The sequence below is a fragment of the Nomascus leucogenys genome, chromosome 22a, assembly GCF_006542625.1.
Source record: "Nomascus leucogenys isolate Asia chromosome 22a, Asia_NLE_v1, whole genome shotgun sequence".
Lineage (NCBI taxonomy): Eukaryota > Metazoa > Chordata > Mammalia > Primates > Hylobatidae > Nomascus > Nomascus leucogenys.
In genome coordinates, this window is record NC_044402.1 from 139,423,772 (window position 1) to 139,448,912 (window position 25,141).

Below are 25,141 nucleotides of genomic sequence, written 5' to 3' on the forward strand. Positions count from 1 at the left end.
TGTTTTTTGGCTGCATAAATGTCTTCTTTTGAGAAGTGTCTATTCATGTCCTTTGCCCACTTTTTGATGGGGTTGTTTGTTTTTTTCTTGTAAATTTGTTTGAGTTCATTGTAGATTCTGGATATTAGCCCTTTGTCAGATGAGTAGGTTGCAAAAATTTTCTCCCATTCTGTAGGTTGCCTGTTCACTCTGTTGGTAGTTTCTTTTGCTGTGCACAAGCTCTTTAGTTTAATTAGATCCCATTTGTCAATTTTGGCTTTTGTTGCCATTGCTTTTGGTGTTTTAGACATGAAGTCTTTGCCCGTGCCTATGTCCTGAATGGTATTGCCTAGGCTTTCTTCTAGGGTTTTTATGGTTTTAGGTCTAGCATGTAAGTCTTTAATCCATCTTGAATTAATTTTTGTATAAGGTGTAAGGAAGGGATCCAGTTTCAGCTTTCTACATATGGCTAGCCAGTTTTCCCAGCACCATTTATTAAATAGGGAATCCTTTCCCCATTGCTTGTTTTTGTCAGGTTTGTCAAAGATCAGATAGTTGTAGATATGCGGCATTGTTTCTGAGGGCTCTGTTCTGTTCCATTGATGTATGTCTCTGTTGTGGTACCAGTACCATGCTGTTTTGGTTACTGTAGCCTTGTAGTATAGTTTGAAGTCAGGTAGCGTGATGCCTCCAGCTTTGTTCTTTTGGCTTAGGATTGACTTGGTGATGCGGGCTCTTTTTTGGCTCCATATGAACTTTAAAGTAGTTTTTTCCAATTCTGTGAAGAAAGTCATTGGTTGCTTGATGGGGATGGCATTGAATCTATAAATTACCTTGGGCAGTATGGCCATTTTAACGATATTGATTCTTCCAACCCATGAGCATGGAATGTTCTTCCATTTGTTTGTATCCTCTTTTATTTCATTGAGCAGTGGTTTGTAGTTCTCCTTTAAGAGGTCCTTCACATCCCTTGTAAGTTGGATTTCTAGGTATTTTATTCTCTTTGAAGCAATTGTGAATGGGAGTTCACTCATGGTTTGGCTCTCTGTTTGTCTGTGATTTGTGTACAAGAATGCTTGTGATTTTTGTACATTGATTTTGTATCCTGAGACTTTGCTGAAGTTGCTAATCAGCTTAAGGAGATTTTGGGCTGAAACAATGGGGTTTTCTAGATATACAATCATGTCATCTGCAAACAGGGACAATTTGACTTCCTCTTTTCCTAATTGAATACCCTTTATTTCCTTCTCCTGCCTGATTGCCCTGGCCAGAACTTCCAACACTATGTTGAATAGGAGTGGTGAGAGAGGGCATCCCTGTCTTGTGCCAGTTTTCAAGAGAATGCTTCCAGTTTTTGCCCATTCAGTATGATATTGGCTGTGGGTTTGTCATAGATAGCTCTTATTATTTCGAGATATGTCCCATCGATACCTAATTTATTGAGAGTTTTTAGCATGAAGGGTTGTTGAATTTTGTCCAAGGCCTTTTCTGCATCTATTGAGATAATCATGTGGTTTTTGTCTTTGGTTCTGTTTATATGCTGGATTACATTTATTGATTTGCGTATGTTGAACCAGCCTTGCATCCCAGGGATGAAGCCCACTTGATCATGGTGTATAAGCTTTTTGATGTGCTGCTGGATTTGGTTTGCCAGTATTTTATTGAGGATTTTTGCATCAATGTTCATCAAGGATATTGGTCCGAAATTCTCTTTTTTGGTTATGTCTCTGCCAGGCTTTGGTATCAGGACGATGCTGGCCTCATAAATGTGTTAGGGAGGATTCCCTCTTTTTCTATCGATTGGAATAGTTTCAGTAGGAATGGTACCAGTTCCTCCTTGGACCTCTGGTAGAATTTGGCTGTGAATCCATCAGGTCCTGGACTCTTTTTGGTTGGTAAGCTATTGATTATTGCCACAATTTCAGAACCTGTTATTGGTCTATTCAGAGATTCAACTTCTTCCTGGTTTAGTCTTGGGAGGGTATATTTGTTGAGGAATTTATCCATTTCTTTTAGATTTTCTAGTTTATTTGCGTAGAGGTGTTTGTAGTATTCTCTGATGGTAGATTGTATTTCTGTGGGATCGGTGGTGATATCCCCTTTTTCTTTTTTTACTGCATCTATTTGATTCTTCTCTCTTTTCTTCTTTATTAGTCTGGCTAGCGGTCTATCAATTTTGTTGATCTTTTCAAAAAACCAGCTCCTGGATTCATTAATTTTTGAAGGGCTTTTTGTGTCTCTATTTCCTTCAGTTCTGCTCTGATTTTAGTTATTTCTAGACTTCTGCTAGCTTTTGAATGTGTTTGCTCTTGCTTTTCTAGTTCTTTTAATTGTGATGTTAGGGTGTCAATTTTGGATCTTTCCTGCTTTCTCTTGTGGGCATTTAGTGCTATAAATTTCCCTCTACACACTGCTTTGAATGTGTCCCAGAGATTCTGGTATGTTGTGTCTTTGTTCTCGTTGGTTTCAAAGAACATCTTTATTTCTGCCTTCATTTCATTATGTACCCAGTAGTCATTCAGGAGCAGGTTGTTCAGTTTCCACATAGTTGAGCAGTTTTGAGTGAGTTTCTTAATCCTGAGTTCTAGTTTGATTGCACTGTGGTCTGAGAGACAGTTTGTTATAATTTCTGTTCTTTTACATTTGCTGAGGAGAGCTTTACTTCCAACTATGTGGTCAATTTTGGAATAGGTGTGGTGTGGTGCTGAAAAAAATGCATATTCTGTTGATTTGGGGTGGAGAGTTCTGTAGATGTCTATTAGGTCCACTTTGTGCAGAGCTGAGTTCAATTCCTGGATATCCTTGTTAACTTTCTGTCTCATTGATCTCTCTAATGTTGACAGTAGGGTGTTAAAATCTCCCATTATTATTGTGTGGGAGTTTAAGTCCCTTTGTAGGTCACTCAGCACTTGCTTTATGAATCTGGGTGCTCCTGTATTGGGTACATATATACTTAGGATAGTTAGCTCTTCTTGTTGAATTGATCCCTTTACCATTATGTAATGGCATTGTCTCTTTTGATCTTTGTTGTTTAAAGTCTATTTTATCAGAGACTAGGATTGCAACCCCTGCCTTTTTTTGTTTTCCGTTTGCTTGATAGATCTTCCTCCATCCCTTTATTTTGGGTCTATGTGTGTCTCTGCACGTGAGATGAGTTTCCTGAATACAGCACACTGATGGATCTTGATTCCTTATCCAGTTTGCCAGTCTGTGTCTTTTAGTTGGAGAATTTAGCCCATTTACATTTAAAGTTAATATTGTTATGTGTGAATTTGATCCTGTCATTATGATGTTAGTTGGTTATTTTGCTCGTTCGTTGATGCATTTTCTTCCTAGCCTTGATGGTCTTTACAATTTGGCCTGTTTTTGCAGTGGCTGGTACCGGTTTTTCCTTTCCATGTTTAGTGCTTCCTTCAGGAGCTCTTTTAGGGCAGGCCTGGTGGTGACAAAATCACTCGGCATTTGCTTGTCTGTAAAGTATTTTATTTCTCCTTCACTTATGAAGCTTAGTTTGGCTGGATATGCAATTCTGGGTTGAAAATTCTTTTCTTTAAGAATGTTGAATATCAGCCCCCACTCTCTTCTGGCTTGTAGAGTTTCTGCCGAGAGATCAGCTGTTAGTCTGATGGGCTTCCCTTTGTGGGTAACCCGACCTTTCTCTCTGGCTGCCCTTAACATTTTTTCCTTCATTTCAACTTTGGTGAATCTGACAATTATGTGTCTTGGAATTGCTCTTCTCGAGGAGTATCTTTGTGGCGTTCTCTGTATTTCCTGAATCTGAATGTTGGCCTGCCTTGCTAGATTGGGGAAGTTCTCCTGGATAATATCTTGCAGAGTGTTTTCCAACTTGGTTCCATTCTCCCCGTCATTTTCAGGTACACCAATTGGATGTAGATTTGGTCTTCTCACATAGTCCCAAATTTCTTGGAGGCTTTGTTCGTTTCTTTTTATTCTTTTTTCTCTAAACTTCCCTTCTCGCTTCATTTCATCTTCCATCACTGATACCCTTTCTTCCAGTTGATCGCATCAGCTCCCGAGGCTTCTGCAATCTTCGCATAGTTCTCGAAATGGCTTTCAGCTCCATCAGCTCCTTTAAGCCCTTCTCTCCATTGGTTATTCTAGTTATCCATTTGTCTAATTTTTTTTCAAAGTTTTTAACTTCTTTGCTATTGTTTTGAATTTCCTCCCGTAGCTCGGAGTAGTTTGATTGTCTGAAGCCTTCTTCTCTCAACTTGTCAAAGTCGTTCTCCATCCAGCTTTGTTCCGTTGCTGGTGAGGAACTACGTTCCTTTGGAGGAGGAGAGGTGCTCTGCTTTTTAGAGTTTCCAGTTTTTCTGCTCTGTTTTTTCCCCATCTTTGTGGTTTTATCTACTTTTGGTTTTTGATGATGGTGATGTATAGATGGGTTTTTGGTGTGGATGTCCTTTCTGTTTGTTAGTTTTCCTTCTACCAGACAGGACCCTCAGCTGCAGGTCTGTTGGAGTTTGCTAGAGGTCCACTCCAGACCCTGTTTGGCTGAGTGTCAGCAGCGGTGGCTGCAGAGCAGTGGATTTTCGTGAGACCACAAATTCAGCTGTCTGATAGTTCCTCTGGAAGTTTTGTCTCAGAGGAGTACCTGGCTGAGTGAGGTGTCAGTCTGTCCCTACTGGAGGGTGCCTCCAAGTTAGGCTGCTCGGGGGTCAGGGACCCACTTGAGGAGGCAGTCTGTCCGTTCTCAGATATCCAGCTGCGTGCTGGGAGAACCACTACTCTCTTCAAAGCTGTCAGTCAGACAGGGACATTTAAGTCTGCAGAGGTTCCTGCTGAATTTTTGTTTGTCTGTGCCCTGTCCCCAGAGGTGGAGCCTACAGAGGCAGGCAGGCCTCCTTGAGCTGTGGTGGGCTCCACCCAGTTCGAGCTTCCTGGCTGCTTTGTTCACCTAAGCAAGCCTGGGCAATGGCGGGCGCCCCTCCCCCAGCCTCTCTGCCGCCTTGCAGTTTGATCTCAGACTGCTGTGCTAGCAAGCAGCGAGATTCCGTGGGCATAGGACCCTCTGAGCCAGGTGTGGGACACAATCTCCTGGTGTGCCGTTTTCCAAGCCTGTTGGGAAAGTGCAGTATTAGGGTGGGACTGACCCGATTTTCCAGGTGCCATCTGTTAGTCTGTTACCCCTTTGACTAGGAAAGGGAACTCCCTGACCCCTTGCACTTCCTGAGTGAGGCAATGCCTCACCCTGCTTCGGCTCATGCACGCTGCACCGACTGTCCTGCACCCACTGTTTGGCACTCCCTAGTGAGATGAACCCGGTACCTCAAACGGAAATGCAGAAATCACCCGTCTTCTGTGCCGCTCACGCTGGGAGCTGTAGACCGGAGCTGTTCCTATTCGGCCATCTTGGCTCCACCCCCCCTCTCTTCTTTGTTATTTCGCTCCCTCGTTATTTTGCTCCATGTTGTGGCCATAAATGCCACCTAACTGCTGACAGGCTCAGGTTTCTATTTCCAGCCAAGCTTCTATCTCTCAAGCTCTAGGCTCAACTATCCAAGGGTCTAAATAAACTAACAGAGAACTTGGCTCATCCTGTCCAAAGCCGAGGCCCTCCTGCCCTGCTCTCCACCCCCCAGCCTCCTGCCTCCGCGGCACCATCTGGCCTGTCCCCAGTAGCCCTTCCCTGCACTCCCTGACCCACCCACCTGTCACCCCCTGCCCTGCCCCTCTGTCACCCCCAACCTCCCTGCCCTACCTTCCTAGTTGGTGCATCTCCCAGCACCCTGGCATATGCTATTGTATGTCTGCTCTCTGCGCCCACCATGAAAGCCCCTGGAGAGGCTGGCAGTGCCTGGCAGCCCATGTCGACAGTGAGGAGTGAAGCGGGTGTTTAGGGCCACATGGGAGCCGCGGGTGCAGGGCAGCCATCCCGGCCCAGCACGAGGCAGGACGTCCCGGGTCCTCACTGCCCAGAAAGCAATGGGCTGCTCCATGGGGCGGTGGGCTGTGCCCTGGGGTCCTCTGGCAGAGGAGACCACAGAGGAGGTCCACCGAAGTGCCCTGCGCCTCCCAGGGGGGTGGGGGGAGTCTCACTTTGTCAGTTTTGTCTCCCCAGAATATTGGGGAAATGGTTTGAGGCGCCTGGCTTCTTTAGGCCGCACCACTGTCACCTTCATCATTGGCAGGGGTCAGGGTTTAGGACCAGGGCTGGTGGGCACCTGGTGGGGTGGGGCCTCCGGATGAGGCCGCGGTTCCAGGCAGCACCACCAGGTGGCGATAGAGTCCACGGGCCTCCCCAGCGGGGCCTGGGCGTGGGAGCGGCCCCGTGGGGCGGGGCGGGGCAGGGCAGGTGCGGGTTCCCGCCTGGCGCGCCCACCCCCTAGCCTAGCAGCCCTGCTCCCCTGCGGGCTCCCCCGTGGGCCAAGTCTCCTACACTGGGCCAGCCTGGCGTCCGGCGCGTGCGGTCCTGCCCCTCTCCCTCCTTGCCGCGGGGCCTGGAGGGCGTTCCACGCGTGGGCATCGTGGCCTTCGGAGGCCTCCAGAGTCAGCCTCAGTGGGCGCGTCCTCCCGCCTGGTGGAGGGGACTGGACACCGTTAATGACAGCGAAAATCGCCTGGAGTTGATGACATTAATCTCCACCAGGCCTAATGAGCAACTCAGTTCCCCAGGCCAGCTGTGGGAGGGGCCTTGGGTGGGGGCAGAGATGAGCAGAGGGGCTCGGTGCCAGTGATGCCAAAACCCCAGGGGAGGCAGCCAGGGGTTAGGGACAGGGGTCAGGGGAGGTGGGGTCCCAGGGGAGAGGCAGCCAGGGGTCAGGGGTCAGGGGTTAGGGGAGGTGGGGTCCCCAGCGGAGAGGCAGCCCGGGGTCAGGGGTTAGGGGAGGTGGGCTCCCCAGGGGAGAGGCAGCCAGGGGTCGGGGCTCCCAGTCACTCAGCTGAGAAACGCGTGGTGTGTGCCACACTGAGTCTTCTTAGCTCCTTTGCCAAGCAGTCCGAACATTTCAGAGGTGCAAGAGGGCAGAGTGCCACTCCCTGAATGCCCCTGCCTGGCCAGGTGTCACCGTCCCTGTGGTGATGGGTGGGATGCAGCTGGCTTTTGGCCAGAAAGAATCTCTGGACAGGGTCACGCAGGCATCCTTGGTGAATCTGCAGTCCCAGCTCCGCCTGGCCCCCAGCGGGCTGGAGGAAGAGGGTTTTCCTGCTGCGACCCACAGCAGAGGCTCACAGGCACCACAGTGGGGACGGGGGATAACAGCACAGCCACAGGATGGACCCAGGGACTCAGGCCAGGCTGCTCAGGAGTCCCCAACCTGCTCTTGCCCTGCCCTGCTCTGCCCCGCCCCCCTCCTGCTTCCTGCCTTGTTGCCTCTGGCACGCAGGCCTGGGGAGGGTGCCCAGCCCTCCTCTGGGGGGGGCTCTCTCCTTGGCTTCCCTCTTGCCTTTGCGCTCCAAGGCCGGCAGGAGGACCCTGCCTCCTCACCCATCAGTCTCCCAGGCTGGGCTGCTGGGCACAGTCCCGCCTGCAGGTTTGGCACAGGGCAGAGCATCGTCCCTGAAGCAGCAGCACGGGGCCTTCCCAGGCTGGGTGGGGTCTATACAAGACCCTGCCCTTGTTCGTCTGTGTTGACCTTGGTAGCTCGGCCCTGACCTCGGGAGTACCCCAAACACTCCATGAGCACCTCCTACCGCCCCAGGTAACAAGACCTGTCCCTGAACCCGGGTGCCCTGCAGGAGAGAGGGAAAAGCCAACTGAGTGGTAGCAGCCAGAACAGCCAGTCCCGCGAGGGCAGAACAGGGGGCTCAGGACATCAAGGATGGGCTGGGGGCTTCAGAATCATCCCGAGATGCGGGGAGCTGACCTCCTTGGGATCAGATGAAGACCCCATGCCCTCCCCCTAGAGAACTTTGCACACACATACCCTCCCCTTAGAGAAGTTTGCACACTGTGTTCAGGGGGTCCCAGAGCTCTGAAGCCCCCACAGACTGTTGGGGCACCCCAGATGCAGAGCCCCTGGTGTGATGGGCCGTCTGCCAGCAGGTGGAGGGTGCCCTCTGTGGTGTTTGCCTAGGCTGTGTGGGTTCTCTGTCTTTCCTGTTTGCTGCACTTGTGCTGCCCTGGCATCCGGGGTCTCACTGGCTGGAGGAGGTGCCTCTCCAGGGCTGGCCGATTCCTAGGGATAGAAAATGATTCCCTCAGAGCATGTGCGTGGTGCGTGTGCAGGCCATCCAGACCCCCAGCCGCCGCCTCTCTCCCACTCTCCCTTCAGGCCCTAATCACCCCCTGTCCTAATCAGCCCGGGCCAGGCTCTGACAACGTGGAGCAGCCCCTGTCCCCGGGGCCTGCTGATCCTGCGTGGACCACAAGAATGGCTCTTCCCACGCCTCCCGCTCACTCTTTCGGCCTCTGGCCGCCCGGGGTTCCCCGGCCCTGTGCGGTGTGCCACGCCTCCTCCTGGGAATGGTGGCCCATGAACTGTCTTCTCAAGGCCAGTGTTCTGCTCCATCGGCCTCACCACACCTGAAGAGCAATGAGACACTGCATGAGGGCTGCCCGGCTCACGGGCACCCAGGACCAAGCACTGGGGGATTCAAATAGTGAGTCTGTTCTCTCCCAGTTCCAGAAGCCAGAAGGCCGGGGTCCAAGTGCCCGGGGGGCCATGACCCCTACAGAGGCTCTAGGGGAGGCCCTTCCTGCCTCCCCCAGCATCTGTGGCCCCGAGCACTCCGAGGCACATGGCGGCATCCCCCCAGGCTCCTCCATCTCCAAGGCCCCCTTCCCTTCTCCCTGCATCTCCTCTTCCGTCCCTAGTAAGGATCCTCCCACTGGATTCAGAGTCCCCCTGGAAAACCCAGGCTGAGCCCGTCCGGAGAGCCCTTCACCTATAACTACCTCTGCACAGGTGCTTTCCCGAATCAACCCACTTACCTGGTTCCTAGGGTAGGATGTGAACACAGCTTTTGGACGGAGGCTGCCATTCAGCCCACTACTGCCCTTCTCAGTGAGAAGGGCCTGGTTGGCAGGAAGGAGAGGGGGCTCCAGACACACAGTGGCAGTGCCCACCCCCGGCTCAGCCCAGGAAGAGACCTTGGCAGGACAAGGATGTTGCTAACTTCGGGGAACATCAGGCTCAGCCTCAGGCCTTGAAGCACCTGCCCATCCATCACCCTCCCGGCTACTCCCTTACAGACTCAGAGCCCTGAGAGCCACCTCCGGTCACTGGGGGAACAGAGCCTCCTGGACCCATAGCTGATCTCCCCCTGCTGAGAAGTGAACTGGCCATGAGGCCTCATGAACGTCCATACTCAAGTCTGCTCTGAGAGAGGCTGGCACGCAGCTTGTAGAGGAAAACGGAGGGTGGGACTCGGGCCGGAGGTCACTGTCTGGAGGAGGCACACGCCGCGCTGAGACTCTGCAGACAGGCCAGGCCTCCCCGGCCACCTCCGTGTCTCTTGAGGCCGAGGAAGCCTTTCCTCCTCCTCCCCATATGCTGCTGATGGGAGATGAGAGTGTCTGGGGGAGGGAGGCTTAGAAGGGAGGCCCCACTGACCTTCAGGCTCACAGGGATGAAGGGGAGGTCGCCAGGTGGGGAAGGGCATTCCAGGCGGGGGAACAGCCTGTGCAAAGGCCCGGAGGCAGGAACTGGTTTGTGCGTTCAAGGAGCCCAGTCGTCAGGACGGAGCTGGCTTTCCCATGCTGGCGGTCAGCGTGATGCTGGTCTCCAAGACAGCTGCGGGTCCACTTGTGTGAAGCACGTGTTCTGTGTCTGCGTGGGCCGAGGAGAGCTGAACAGATGCCAGTCGGATTCTCTTTTGAGGGCAGAAGGCGCGAGGCAGGGCTCTCAGTTCAGTGGCAGTGGGCATATGGGCGTGGGAGACAGTTTCTGCCAGGATCTGAGGGGAACGCAGGAGCCGGGGGCAGAGGAGCAGGAGGGCTGGCAGAGGCAGGGGGAGCCGGGCGAGGTGAAGCCTGGAGTGACACAAGATGCCCAGTCTTTCAACGCCCCGTCCTCCTCGGTCCCAGCCGCAGGGGGTTTCTGTCCTTGCACATGAAGAGCTTGACTGAGCTGAGAGCTCGTAATTCTGCTCTTTCGTCCAAGATGTGCACTTTTCGTGTTTTCACCTTTCTAAAATTTATCTTAGAATCTGTGGCACCAAAAGGATGGGGGTGTCCTCTGCTCCCCCCTCTCATGGTGCAGTTTCAGTCTTTCAGCAGGCGGCTGTGAGACCCCGGGTTCACTTGGGGGGTGCTGGTGAGCTCCTCCCATGCGAAGGAAGGGGGGCAGCAGAGCCAGGCAGAGGGAGGTGCTGAGCCGTGACAGAACCTCAACAGAGGCCTCAGCCGGCCCCATGGACTCAGCCCTGCCCTGCATGGCAGCGAGGTCCTGGCCTCTGTAATCCCATGTGGACTGCTCGTAAAGTGTGGGCTACCCCGAAGGCACCCCTCTCTCTCCAGCTGAGGGTGGTTTCCGGAAAGGGCTGGAGGCTGAGGCTGAGCTGGGAAGTAGAAAGTGGCCTCAGTCTGGCAGGGGAGCTGGGGGTGCATCTCAGCGGCCCCCGGGGGGCTCCCCTAAGACTGCTGTTGTGAACTATCTTCCAAACAAGGACTTTGTAGAACAAAGCACGCATTGTGGTGTCCATAACAACAGCGAGAACAGCCATTTGTGGCTGGAAACTGCGCTAAGTGCCTTTATGTGCATTGCCCTATGCCGTTCTCAGGACAGCCCCATCTGGAAGAGTGGCAGGTCAGGTGAGATGGTTCAGCCCCCATCAGCCTCATGCCTGGGGCCTGGCATTCTTACTGTAAGTGACTGGAAGCTCCAAGTGGCTTTACTGACTCTCTAGTAGCAAGGGCTGCCCTGGCCGGCCTGACCCAGACAGACACACCCCCCAGGGAGAGAGACACTTGGCCCACCTGACTAAGGTCAAGGCCCCCCTCCTCTGGGTGTGTTCTGCACATGGGGGAATGGGGACCGGATATCCTTTGGGATTGGCGGTGAGGGAGCTCAGAGGAATGTGCTAGAAAATACTGTCCCTGCATTTTACCTTTTTCTTTGGGGCAGCTATTAATTCCTTGAGGAAACCGTGTTCTGTGGCCAAGGCAGGGAGGGCAGCTTTAAAGTCGATTCTCACGAATGTCAGTACCATGAGTTAAGGGTGGTGTGTACTCCTGACATCAGAAAAGGCGAGACCTAGGGATCCACAGTGTAGATCTTGAAGAGGATGCTGCGAAAATTTCAGCCCCCGTCCCCGCAGCCTCCTTGGAAGGCATGGCTGGGTTTTTGTTAGCTTTTCCCTCACACTGTCTTAACACGGGCAGGGGCCGTGGGCGGCCGGCGCTCTGTGAGTCTCACCTCGCAGGGCGGCCTTGGTCAGTTGCCCGCCGCTGACGCTGCCCACTCACCCAGCACCTAAGTACCACCCAGTTCCCAGCTGTTAAATATTCCCAGGTGTTTCCAGTTGTTCATTAACTAATGCTGAAATGAGCATCTTTGGACATAGAGGTTTTCCGTAACTAGGGTTATGTCCTGGGCACAGGTGCCCAGAAGTGTAATCAGGTCAGGGCACAGCCGTTTGCGAGGCTCTGAAGGGCTCTGCAGCCTCTCGTGGTGACAGTCCCCCGGCCATGGTGCTGAGGGCCGTTCATGTCCACACACGCTCCCCAGCATTTAACAGGATAGATTGTTGAAATATATACAGGCCCCAAATCGTTTTTCTCTTTTACTTCTGCTTGCAATTTTTATTTTGTTTATTTATTTTTTGAGACAGGGTCTCACTCTGTCACCCAGGCTGGAGTGCAGTGGCATGATCACAGCTCACTGAAGCCTTGACTTTCTGGGCTCAAGCGATCCTCCCACCTCAGTCTCCTGAGTAGCTGGGACCACAGGCATGCACCACCACGCCCGGCTCATTTTTTAAAAAATTTTTTGTAAGAGTGTCACCATGTTGCCCAGGCTGGTCTTGAACTCCTGGACTGAGGAAATCCTCCTGGTTTGGCCTCCCAAAGTACTGGATTATAGGCATGAGCTATCGCACCTGGCTACTTGTAATTTTGAAAACTACAGACAGGGCTTGTTAGTTTTCTGTATGTTTATCGCACGGTTGTGTCTCATCTTTTGCGATTTGTCCATGGTTTTTAAAAAATTTCTACGATCATTGCACAGATTGTCAACACTGGCCCTGGCTGTCTTGGTTTGGTAAGTTCCATTCATTGAGACTGGGGTTACTGAATCGCCCTAGAAGTTTTCACATTTCTATTTAGTCACATTTATCAATGTTATTCTTTTGTGATTTTTTATTTCTGTTGCTTTTTAACTTTTCATTATGGAAAATCTCGAACATACCCAGGAGACAGAATCCTGTGATAAAGTCAAGTGCTCTCCCCGCCTCCACCAGCCTCAGGGCACCCACTCCCACCAGTGTCATGTCAACCTGGGAAGGTTTACATTTGAGTCATGTTGACGCCAGGCCCCACATGTGAGCACTCACTGAAGGTAGTGGCAAGACCACCACTGTCACCATATGGGCCCCGTGTTGGGCCTGTCACTAGCCTCTCATCTCCAGGTGTAGTGATTCTGGAGGGTGCTCTTTGCTGGAAAAAAATATATCCCAATTTAATCACTCCATCAATCTTGATTTTAAACATTTTCATGAAAGCCGTGTGGGTGGGATAGTAGGAAGCAGACAGGCTCAGGAGGACATTCTCACTCGAACAGGTTGCAGGTGTAGGGGCTCAAAGCTGTCTACAAAGTCAGCTTCTGTGTGTGCTTTAAAGAGGATCAAATGGGCCCCTCATTTTCCTTGGAAATACACTTTTCATGGCAAAAGAATGCCCTTGGCCATGTTCCTTTTCAAAATCAGTGTGCCGGGCTGTTTGGATGTGAGGAGTTTGTTAGCACCGAATCGGATGTTCCTTCTTCATGATTGTCATGGCAGGGAGGAGCCACCCTCCAGTGCACACAGAGCTTACACTTTGCACGAAGACACATCTTCCTAAAACAGACAATATAACAAACCTATTTTCCTGTCGCAGCTTTTTTGATTTGCATGGTTCCTGGAACTACCGGAACAAACTTCCTAGTATCATGGGAACCTCCTCCACCTGCCCACCAAACTTGGCTTTGACTAAAACTGGGTTTTGTGATGGTAAGATACAGAGGAAGTCTAGATTTAGAATGAATTTCCTGGTAACTGGTTTGTGAATAGAATATGGTTTGCATCTGTGCCCCTGCCAAATCTCACGTTGAATTGTCATCTCCAGTGTTGGAGCTGGGACCTGGTGGGAGGTGATCAGATCGTGGGGGTGGAGTTCCGTGAATGGCTTAGCTCCACCCCCGCTCGGTTCTGTGGAGTGAATGAGTGAGCTCTCATGGATCTGGTTGTTTCAAAGTGTGTGGCCCCTTCTCCCTCTCTTGCTTCTGCTCCAGCCACGGAAGACGTACCTGCTTCCCCTTCTGCCGTGACTGGACGCTTCCTGAGGCCTCCCCGGAGGCCGAACAGATGCCAGTGGCCTCATGCTTCCTGTACAGCCTGGGGAACCGCGAACCAATTAAACATCTTCTCTTTATCAATTGCCCAGTCTCAGGTATTTCTTTATAGCAGTGTGAGAACGGACTCATACGGAATATCTGCAGTTTCTTCTTGCCTTTCTGAAGAGGCATGAGGGCCTCTGGGTCTGGCTGGCCAGCTTGCCATTGCGTGGCACACCTGGTGCCTCCTGCCAAGTCGCTGCCAGCTGGGACCAAGTTAGAGAGGGCCACTTAGAGAGCTGCCCACTGTGACACTTCATCCGTTCCCTCTTCAGTCCTTCCCACCTGGAGCTTGTAGGAGAATCCACGATGTTCATCCGTGTGATTATTTTTTATTTCTGCTGTATGCTCCTGTACGCGCCTGGCCTAACATCTCTTCGAAATGTCTTTTTTTATTTCTAGTGATTCCGCTTGAACAGCATCTTATCAGCTTCGCAGCTGTGCATGCAGCCATTACTTGTAGAATTGTCCTGGTACCTGTGTTAATTTTATCCTTAGTCCTCCAATAATTCACTAGCCAGACAGCACAGTACCAGCTCCTGGTCTGGCATCGTTTGGTGTCTTCCTTCTGGTCATGATACTCACCTTGGACCTGTGTGTACCACTTTCTTCTCTGGGGAAGGCTCCCGCGATTGATTCCAGGAAAGAAGAGAGCCTCCAATTGGCTAGAATGTGGTTGTAAGGGCCGGCCGCCCTTGCTGGCATCATTAGTTGGCTGTGCCTACCCAGAGAGTCCAGGCAGCACCATCCCTGACCCTCTGCCTTCCCACTGGCACAGATGTCTTTCGGGTAGAGTGTGGACCTCATAGGAAGGCCCTGGGGGTTGTGAGGTACCTGGGTGCAGTGGTTCCTCCTGTGTTGGTGAGGTTTGCGGTGTTCTTGGTTCTGTGGTAGAGACTCTGGTGTCTCTCAATACCCACCCTCCCTTTCTTCTGTAACAATAGAGCTGCCGTTTCCACCTGGACACGTGGGCACCTATGGAGGACTGCATGTCCCGGCCTTGCTTGCAGCTGCTGTGGCCATGAGCCCCAGGGGGGTCTTAGGCAGAAACGCTGTGTGCTCATCTGGGGAGAACCCTTAAGGAGCCATTCTGGGTGCTGGTGCCTGGTGAGAGGGCTCGAGAAGCAGCTGTGGTCCCCCCAGCAGGAGAAGGAAGAGGGAGGCGGTGGCAGAGGCTGCCAAGGGCTCCTGGGAGGCTGAGAGCCGCGGCTCCAGCCTGGCCTCTTGTGTCTTTAGGGAGGCGGATTTGTCAAGGTAGTGAGGAGCCCTATGGGCTGTATAACACTTTTGGAGCTTGATCTGTGTCCACATACTTGGGCATATGGCGGTCTCCATTTGAACCCTTGCCCCAGGCCCTGCGAATATCTGTGGTGGGCTCAGTAGATGTGTGTCACCCACGCAGACTTAGCTTTGCCATCATCTGTCATTTTGTCATATATCTAACTGCCCATTATTGGCAGTTTACTTTCCAAAGGGGCTTTATTAATAACTTCAACACTATAACACATTAGTCTGAGGCCCCAAGTACCCATTCGGGACTCAGTGTGACTTCAAAAAGTAGCTGAATCCAGATTGAAATTAAGAGTGTGTCAGGGACATACAACTCCCTAAAACTGCACCCCAAAAGTTTAAGTGGAACCACTTCCTGGGCCCTCCTAGGCTGCATTATGACCTGCGCTTCCTGAGAATCTGATGTAAAAGACAGCATGTGTGGAAATTATAGCACAATTTAGTTGCAAACCCGAGTTTCCATTTTTTTGTACGCTCAGATATCAGACAAAAACTTTTAAGCAGCATAAGAAACTGAGAACACTGCAGCATTTTAGTTTTTGTACATAAATCCTAAGACTTGCATGAATTACAATGCCACACTTCTTTTTTCCCACATTTTCATATGAATTTATTTTCCATCACTATCAGAGAAATAAAATGTTATTGCATTTGAAATCAAATCAACAAGTTTAATGGGCCAGAGTTCCTTTTAAATAGAAATTTTGAGTGCATTTAAAAATAAAACTTCAAGTCTCATATACTATTCAAGTCTCATATATATAGTATAAGTATAGTATATATATATTAAAGTCTCATATATATAGTACCATATAATATTACCATCCTTGGCCAGGTGCAGTGGCTCATGCCTGTAGTCCCAGCACTTTGGGGGGCCAAGATGGGCAGATCATCTGAGGTGAGGAGTTTGAGACCAGCCTTGCCAAGATGGTGAAACACCGTCTCTACTAAAAATACAAAAAAGCCGGGTGTGGTGGCGTGCACCTGTAGTCCCAGCTACTCGGGAGGCTGAGGCAGGAGAATCACTTGAACCCAGAAGGCGGAGGTTGCAGTGAGCCGAGACTGTGCCATTGCACTCCAGCCTGGGCGACAGGGTGAGACTCTGTCTAAAATAATACCATCCGTAAATTATTGGCTAAAAGATCTCATATCGATGGGATGCTGAGTGGAAACCCTTTTCAATTTGTAATTGTAACCTTTACATGTTTACTTTTTTCTAAACAAAGGTGTTGGGCCTAGAAACTTGGTAACAGTTGTTTGCTTGTTGTGAATGTGAATGCGTTTAAGTATCTCATTTGTGAAAATGGGATGGCAAGAAAGCATCACCACCTTCAAACCCCCAATGAAATAATGGGCCCAGTGGCCACGTGGAAGAAGGGTGGGCCCCACCTCCGAGGGGCTCCTGCTAGGGGTGTGAGGTGTGAGCCTGAATCGGCCAGTGCTCTAGGCCCACCCGCCTGTCCCTCCTGTACTTGTCAGAGGAAAGGGCTAGGACACAGCGGATGTACAAATGCATAAATGGCCGGATTTCTTCTGCAAATACATTGCAAGAAAAAAACAAACAAACAACAACAACAACAAAAAAAAAACAACAGCAACAAAAAAACCCCCAAGACAGTCTGAAACAATGGGGAAATCTCAACATTGGCTGAATATTTGATCATGACACGAAACTGCTCACTTTGACAGCGTGGTAAGATACTGTGTTGTCTAAGAAAAGACTCTTTATCTTTGAGAGAAATCTGAGATATTTACAGATGAAATGATAACATGTCTGGGATTTGCTTCTGCCTCCTACCAGTCCTGTTTGGGGTGAGGAGGGGTAGACTAAGCACATTTGGGAGTGTTTACAGCTGTTGAGGCGGGTTGATGAGCACACAGGGCCTCAGAACTGGTCCACTTCTGTATGTGTCTCACTTTTTCAGAGAGAGGAGAATCTGAAGACCAGAAGATACTAGAAATTTATGGTGGATAAAGGATTAGCATCCCAAAATAGATTTTAAAGCTTTCTAGCTCACCGCCCCAATAATGGAACAAATGGGCGGAGAAGACAACCTGGGAATCCTTCATTCCACCTGCTTACTGGGGAGCGATGGTGTCTTCATCTCTTGGGCTAGAGTAGACCAGTTTCCAACTTTCTACTCCAGCACATGAGATGGACAAACCCAGGGAAGCGCTGCGGGATGAGTCTGAGGGTCCTTGGGCCTTGAGCAGAGGAAGCCTCTCCCACGAGTGTGGGCTGTCTTCCTGGACTGGCTTCTACGCCCACGGAGATGAGGCTATAAAAAGACTGGCTGTGTCTCCTGGTGCGTCCTCCACTTGCTCCCAGATCACGTGCCGTGGGGGACGCCGATGGCCAGGCCTCGAGGCAGCCCGGTGGAGAGGCCCATCAGGCGAGGGAAGGTGGCCACCCGCAGCCACAGGCATGTGCCTGGAGGCCAACCCCCAGCCTGGTCCCCCTGCAGCTGGGCCCCCAGAGGAACCCTGGCTGGGCATTTGCCTGGACCCCCAGGGAAGACGAGACAGGGACCCTGCTGAGATGCACCCAGACTCCGGACCTTCAGAAACTCCAAGGTAATTAAGTGTCTGCTATTTGAAGCTGCTAAATTTTGAGGGAATCTGTTGCAAGCAACAGATAACTGATATACTATAACCAGTAAACATGCCAATTGAATCAGTAATAATAACAAAACCACTCCAGCCTCAGTGGCTTCAGGCTCCAAGTACCTCTTCTTATACTGGGGCTGACTGAACCCCTCTTACCACAGGGCCGTGCCTGGGGGCCAGCAGGGCCCTCTGCTCCAGAGGCCTCTTTTGGGGGCTCAAGGGCAACCTGGGTGCCGTGGGCTGGGTTTCTGGGAAGCAGACTGGGTGGGCCTCAGTGTGCAAGGTGGTTAAGGTGTCCTTGGGTTGGCAGCTGTGACAGGGGAGGAGGGAAGGCAGTCAGCTTAGGGAGGGGCTCAGGCACCTTCTGGGAAGCCAGCAGGCCTTGAGTTGTCCTAAGGTGGGCCAAGGTGGCCTGGTGTTTACGCTGCCCCGCACCCAACTGATTAGTCACAGATTCGGGAGCCTGGGAAGGGGCGCTGCTGAGGGTCAGGGGCTGTGGCTGGTGTTTGGCCTCCAGTCTCAGAGGTGTGTTTGCGTGGCTGCGGGCAGGTGGCTAAGCCTGGGCCCTGGGCCTCTCTCTTTGGCCTTGTTCTCTCCAAGATTATTTCCAGCTCACTATGGCTTGGTAGGTGTTTTGGGGGAGAAGATAATGTAAAGATTTAAATTACCGGACATTTAAAATGAAGACACTCCTATGGGACCTGATTATGCAGGCAGAGGGGACGGGTCTGCTGCTTGTCTGGGTCTAGGGGCCATCCCCATGGGGTCCAGTGATTCCCAGGCAACCATCCGGATGGGACCCAGGGCACTGCCCATTCGGCCCAGAGGGTCCCAGACATGCGAGAGCCAATGAGGAAGAGAGTGCACGGGCAGAAACCAGAGCTGGGAGGGCAAGTAACGCAGTCTTTATTTACACCACAAGATAACACGTTGCGTGATGTGGTACAGAATACTGGACTCCAGTGAGGTGGAAAGAAGTTGACCATCAGAAGAGGATATCATTGGTCAGTGAAAATCCACTCACACAAAACAAGACAAGAATGAGAAAACCAAACACAAAACCTCCAACTCCACTGAGCAAAAGAAAGAACCATCGGGCACGTCCAGACAATCCAAGAGAAACGGATTAAATTACAGAGGTGAATGGTGGCCACGGCCAGTGCGCAGCTCACGCCGGGCGCGAACAGGCATCGGGCAGGTTACAGTGTCGTGCCAACTTGGTTTTCTACCGCATTCCGTAAGAAGCTCTTGGGTGAGTAAGGTTCAAGCCCCCTTTATAGATAGACAGATAGATAGATAGATTATATATGTTTGTCATTCTTATCAAGGAAAATACAGCGCCTCCACTACGGAACACACACAGCAAAAAAACCAACCAAACAAAAACTGTTCGCTTTTGCTTTTTCTTTCAATAGGAGACTTTTAATCAATGCCAGAGACAAAGTGAGGCCGAGCTGAGAACAAGCTCAGCTTCGTTACAATGAAGAAATGGTTTCCTTTCGATGCAAAGTATAATTTTAAACCACAGTGCTCGCACAGTTCACGACTGCTTAAAGTGAAATCTTAGCCATACATCACCTAAAAGTAATTAAAAAGTCAACACAGCTGTGCGGAAAAGGGGACTCTTTCGAGTCCGCCCAGTTCTCAATCAGAATAAACCGTCACGAGGCCAGTGAGGGCGGGTGGCGCTCGCCTGGCCCGTGGAAGGAGATAAAAGGAAACAAACAAAACAAAACAAAACAAAATTCCTCCAAATCAACTCAAGAGAGACAGGCAGTTCACTGTGAATTCTGAGTAGTTTCCCTAAAACACTGTTTCCACATAAATACAATAAACTCTATTATTGGTATGTCACAAGTGCTAGATAAACTTTTTTTCTTAATATGACAAATGTTTAAGTAGTCCTTTTTATTTTTCTTACAATAAAAAGTACAATTTCTTAAGAATAAGTTCAATAAGACGCAAACTTCCCCCCCTCCTCTCCTTCAAGGTTTTGTTTTACAGAAAAATTTCCATCTTTTGTATCTGCAAATGTCATGAGAGGGGAACAGAAAGGCATTTTTCTTCTTCCCCAAAGCTGCCGAGTTTGGCGTGCAAAATCTGTATACAATATAAAGACATGCCGGTCGTACAGTCCATGCAACCTCCAGGTGTAGGAAACTTAAAAAAATATATTCATATATATTTATATCTATATATTTATATATGTATCAATGCCCATAAAACACGTGGGCCCAAAGTCTACAAAAAGAAGAATGGAATGAGCACATCGCTGTGACCAGTAAAGAAGGAATGTTCTGATCAAAAAGAAAAACAACAAAGTCCATTGCTAGTGCTGCAAAAATCAAACTTGCTTTTGTGTCAGACCAATTATGAAATGGTCCTTCCCCTTGCAAACAGATTTTCAAAAGAAGTAAAGAAAAACGGAAACACCTTGACAAAGTGGCCCTCCAGAACCGGAGCCCTGGGATGCTGGGGAGGGGCGGCCGGTCCCAGCGGGCCACGGCCTCTGGGACAGCCGCCTGCTGGTGGGGCATGGGCACGTGGGCACGCTGCGGCATGGCGGGAAGCCGCGAGGGCAGGGCAGACGCCAAGAGGCCCAGTGGCGTCATCGGGGTTTCCCTCAAAGGGATATAAAGTGCTCGCTTGCTGACTCCCAGCCAGTGCCCCCAAGGCCTTTGCAAAGGAAGAAAAAGGATAAAGGTCCAAGGACCCACAGGGAGAACACACGAAGAAACCCTCCCTGACATGGTCCCGCCTGCAGACGCCGAGGCAGATCCTCCGCCATCTGCCCTGGACACTTGCTGTGGAAGAAGGGCCGGGTGTGTCTTCAAAGAAAAGGCTACACAGTAATGCTCTCAGCACATTTGTGAAGCTGGAGTGAGCTGACATATGAAAGGTGCCTCCCCGTGCCAGGCCTTGCAGAGGGTGTCTCCATTTGAATGAGATTAGAATTAAGTCCCCCCAGTGATAACCTGGCCACTGAGCAGTCCATGTTATCCCATCATCTGCTTAAAAAAAAAAAAAAGTGCGATGATGCATTCCTCCCCATAAGCCATGGCGGGGTAAGAGGGCAGGTGGCAGGATCCCCAGAGGGCTGTGCAGAGAATGAGGCCAAGGAGGCCAGAAGAGCCAGCTAGCTGGGCCCTGCCACCGCTCTGTGCCATGAGTGGGGAACGGACCAGCTCCTCTTTTGCCAATCTGGGCTTCAGAGCAAAGAGTGGCCACTAGGGAGGGGAAAGTCAAACAAGTCCTAAGACCGTTCTGCCTGCTCTCAAACCACTGTCTCAGAGCTGACCATCAGCAGCCCAGTGACCAAGTGAATCCAAGAATCTGCACTCATTTGGTCAAAAAGTTTGAGTTAATTTCAGAAGCTACCCTGTAAACTTTACCAGACTCCAAAACTCGGCTCTGGGTCCCTCCTGAGCACAGTGTGTCTGAACTTCTGCCCACAAGTCTGAACCCAATACACTTTGGAATGAAACTGGTGGTTTCATGTGCTGGAAAATAAGTTACCAGTAAAACGTGACTGTCAGTTACTGTTGAAGAGAAAAAGAGTAAAGACTGGCTGTCCTGGTCAGGAAATCATACCCTCCCTGCAGGTTCACCAGGCAACAAGGGTCCCTGGGTTCCTTGCAGCCACAGGCTCCAAAATCCAGGGCTGGCCATGTGGCTGCAGTGGAAAAACCCGTGGGTAAAGAGCCCCACGTGTGCCCCATGCATTGCTGACATGCTCAAAAGGTCTTTGGAAAACTGAAGTTAGTTAGAATTCTATCCTGACAATGTGGTCAGAGAAGTTTAAACATGAGTTTCATTAATGCTGACTGCCCCCGGCATCTGGCGAGCCTCCCAGGGTGGCCGGGCATCCTAAGCGACCCTCCCTGCCCTTGCCACGGAGGGGAAAAATACACCACCCCTCGTAATACTACTAGTGTTGAAGGTCAAAAAGAGCCCCTGGGCTTCTTTATACAGCTCCTAGGACAGACCAGGAAAGACACAATCGGTGTCACTCCAAAAAGACCTACAGTCCCTCCTCTCACTTTCTGAAAATAAACTCTGACAGCAACAATTCCGTACGCTGCAGAAAACTCATCGTACAAAAATAAAAACAAAAATAATTAAAAACCTTTGAAAGGTAAAAAAAAATGTACAAGCAAGAATTCAGAAAGGAAAAAGATTTAGACATTATTACCATTCAGAAAATTGCTAAATGGTGAGGAAAAATGTAAAATTCATAAAACAATGCTTATTCAGGATCTTTTTGTGAAAAAATTCATACAAAAATCAACAGCAAATTTATACTCTTTGCTATAAAAACTCATTAGGTACATATGTGCATGAAGGCTTGGAGACGGGAGGGGTTCTGTTAGAAAATAATTAAAATCAAAGTACAAACTTGTAGGGTAGTTGCCCAGTGGCAAATGTGTTGGCGATCTGAAATCTAGCCAATCTGGAGCTTGAGAAAACATGAATTTCAATCAGGATCCCTTTCCATAAGCACCTTGAGAGCAAATTCACAAGCCATCCATTTGCAGGGACCTTCGCAATCTGCATTCATTTTATATATATATATATATATACTTTTTCTATAAATGCATTATAAATATTTTATCAAGATTTCATAAGAATCAAGTTTCTTAGCTTGGAATACATTGGAATATATATTATACATATATATTTATTTATACCTAAAATTTAAGCAATACTTCATGCTACTTGCTTTTAATAAAAAGCATTCCGATCGTAACACTGCAAGTGTGCCTACCACATGCTTCACGACCAGATGGAGATGCTCAATCGTTATGTGACGTGTGAGAACACTTTGGATTCGTTTAAAATTTGTTGGACTTCAAAACCTCCAACGGGATTTGCCACTTTTTTGGAACTACCTCCATTTTTCTTAAACAGCAATAAAGCAAAACAGGGACCGCCGGGCTGCAGCCCCTGGCCCCGGAGATGATGGCTGGTGCCTGTGCTTGAGGCGTCAGGCCAGCTCACGGTGCCAGCACTGCCAGGCTCGGCTGTCCACAGGAAACTGTCCCACCGATTCCTGCTGTTTGTTTTTTCTTAAGGCATTGTTCCTCAGACTTCAGAAAACCCAGCCACAAAAATCCACCAGAGCAATAAAAAAAAGGCACAAACTCGCATCTTCCGATGGCTTTTGAGAAACTCAAGCCAGCTCCCCCAGGCTCACATTCCTGTTTCTGTCCAGTTTTGTTTTCTTTAAAGGTCACTCTGTCCCCCACCCGGGTGCAGACCCCCCACCGCACACCGCTATGGTTCACAGAGGCAGGCCACAGCCGTAGAAAACGTCCTCTTTAAAAAAAAATAAGCTACAAGATGAGTCGAGTGGTTTACACAGAGACTGTGGAGTTGTGGGTAATAATCAAACTTTAAGCACCAGTTTTAATCAAGTTTGTTTTGTATTATTAGATCTTTGATATTTGTTTTCTGTGCCTCGTGTCAACCGAATTCGGCAGCTCGGCCGCCTGTTGCCACAGGCTTCTTTCTTCCACGGCGTCCCTCGCGGGACCCGCCAGAGTGTGCTTGGCTTCCGCATGTCCGTGTGTCTGCGCGTCGCCGGCGTCTGTCCCGTGTTCCGTGAGGCTGCCACGCCCAGGCGTGCATGTGCATCTCGAGACCTGTGGGCCTGGGCGGCGGCAAGGCTTCCCGTGGCTGTCGCACGCCGGGTGTCCCTGGGTGCTCCGAGGGCCCCACGGTGGGACGCAGGCGTGACACGGGAAAGTTTCTTGGCTGAGCTTCAAGACAGAGACAGACAGACAAGAGAACAGCAGCTTCGAGGGAGTGCTACAGGGGCGGCTCCTCTTCCATGGGCTCCTCGTCTGGTCTGTGGATCCCGCAAGAGAAAGAGACAGGGGCGTGGGGCAGGTGCACCACAGAGAGGAGAGAACAGAACGTGGGTTAAAGGCTGTGCGCTGCGCCACCCGCCAGCCTAGCCCAGGCCTGGTGGCCCCGGGTCCATCTGTTCAGGATCTAACGCTCCTCACATGTCCCTAAGGGGCTTTGGCACTGGAAGGAGGGGGCCACGCTGGCCTGTCTCTAGTCTGTTGGGCATGGCACGTGCCATAAAGGTTCTGACCCTGAATAGTGTGTCAGTGGGCACAGTGGGGCTGGGTGAGCCTGCAGGCGGGCGGCAGGGCAGGCGGGCGGCAGGGCAGGTGCTCACCTCTTTTCGGCAGGCTTCACGCCCACGGACAGCGAGGCCATGGCGGTGACCGTCTCGGCTTCTTCGTTCTCGCAAGTCTGAGCCTCGATCAGAGAACGCCCCACTGTGGAGGTTGCGCGCTGCAGGCAGCGCCAGTACTTGCCTGGGGTGGTGGGGTGAGGAAAGTCGCTCAGTGACTACAACTTAGCAGGATGCACTGTGGCCCGGGAAGGTCCTGCAGGACCCTGAGCCTCAAACCAGATTGATCCCTTATGGTTTTAAAAGCACTCGCCTTTGAAGAGACATGAAGCAGAAGACTGCATGGCTACAAACTCACAAAGACCCAGAATCTCTGGGAATGTTTCCCCATCGTGAGTGGCTGGAGCCCCTCCAGGAGCAGGCCCACCTAGGACTGCAGATGGAGGCTCCTGTGCACCTGGCTTTCCACGCCCACAGGCCCCTTTCTGCCCTGGGTGGCCAGGAGTGGGGGCTGCCAGCCTGCTGGGTTGAGCCTTCCTATCTCTGGCAGCAGGTGAGCTGAGGGATTGTCGCTGGGGCTGAGGGGTCTTCTGCTTGGGCCCTCACAGAGGATGGGGGTGGAGGGGTACTGCATCAGGCGCAAGGGCGGGTTATGTGGAGGGCTGGGCCTGGCCCAGGGTCAGCTTCAGGGCTCTGAGGCCAGGACTCCCCCACACAGGGAAACGGGCAGCCGAGCTCTGGACTATCCCTGCTTGTGTGGACAGTCTCAACCATCTGGGTCATCTCAAAGGCAAGACAAGCTGGGCTTGCGACAACGACAGGGTGTGGGAGACGCCTCTGAGATAGGCTGCGTGCCACGCCCTTGCACCCAGGACCTGCTGCTTTTGAGGGTCGGTGCCAGAACGCGGAGGGCCTACCCCCTGCCTCTCTGCAGGGCCAAGGGTTCTTTGAGCTCAGGACGTGGGCTTCTCTGGTCCGGGGAAGAGGCCGGAGTCCCCAGGGTACAGGCTCACAGCCATGGCCCCCGCTGCCAGCTGGGGACCCAGAGCAAGTGACTTTACACTGAGACTCTCTGGGCCTTGATTCTCTAGATCTACAAAATGGGCTGATGGAACCATCCCAGCAGGCCGGGGAAATCCAGTCGGGGTTAAACGTGAGTCTCTACCAGCTCAAGAAATGCAGCTGAAAGCAAGGCCTTCTGCTACAGGCCTGGGGAAGCAGCCGGCAGTGGGATGGAGAGGAGCTGGGGGTATAGCAGGAGAGGGATGGGGTGCGGTGCAGTCCCACCCGCAGGGGCGTGTCCCCTGTGAGCACCCAGCCGGGCAACTTACTATGGATCTCCATGACTTTCTCCATGGAGCGGACAGCGTTTGCGTTGGGTCTTTGCTGTAAGACCTTTTCTGGGAGAGGATCAAGCTGGAAGAAAATACATAAGAATATAAAGACTGCCAATATAATAATCCACACGTGCATTAGATGGGGTGTTCCGAGACTGCAGCTGTTTTCTGAGCACAGAGTCCCTTGTGGGGTGCATTTGCCCACAGAGTAGGAAAAAATAACTGTAAAAAGCCAAATGTGCCGTGGTATTTATTATATAAATTTTTTGTAAAAGTGGATTTTTGTTAGG

At 50.8% G+C, this 25,141-nt stretch overlaps 1 protein-coding gene across 4 annotated transcripts in view; it reads right to left on the reverse strand.

The window, feature by feature from the left end:
- Positions 1 to 18,252: 18,252 nt before the first annotated feature.
- The window catches only part of HDAC4 (histone deacetylase 4), a 354,090-nt gene continuing 347,201 nt past the window's right edge, over positions 18,253 to 25,141 (reverse strand). For 3 of the 4 annotated variants that reach the window (XM_030804318.1, XM_030804316.1, XM_030804319.1), the window contains 3 exons: positions 24,846 to 24,930; positions 23,557 to 23,698; positions 20,302 to 23,217 (listed from right to left, as the gene is read on the reverse strand). In XM_030804318.1, the coding sequence (XP_030660178.1) occupies positions 23,178 to 23,217; positions 23,557 to 23,698; positions 24,846 to 24,930 (267 nt within the window). In that variant the 3' untranslated portion in view covers positions 20,302 to 23,177. Of the gene's footprint in view, positions 23,218 to 23,556; positions 23,699 to 24,845; positions 24,931 to 25,141 lie in introns of all 4 variants that reach the window. The other variant, XM_030804317.1, reaches the window with a different exon arrangement.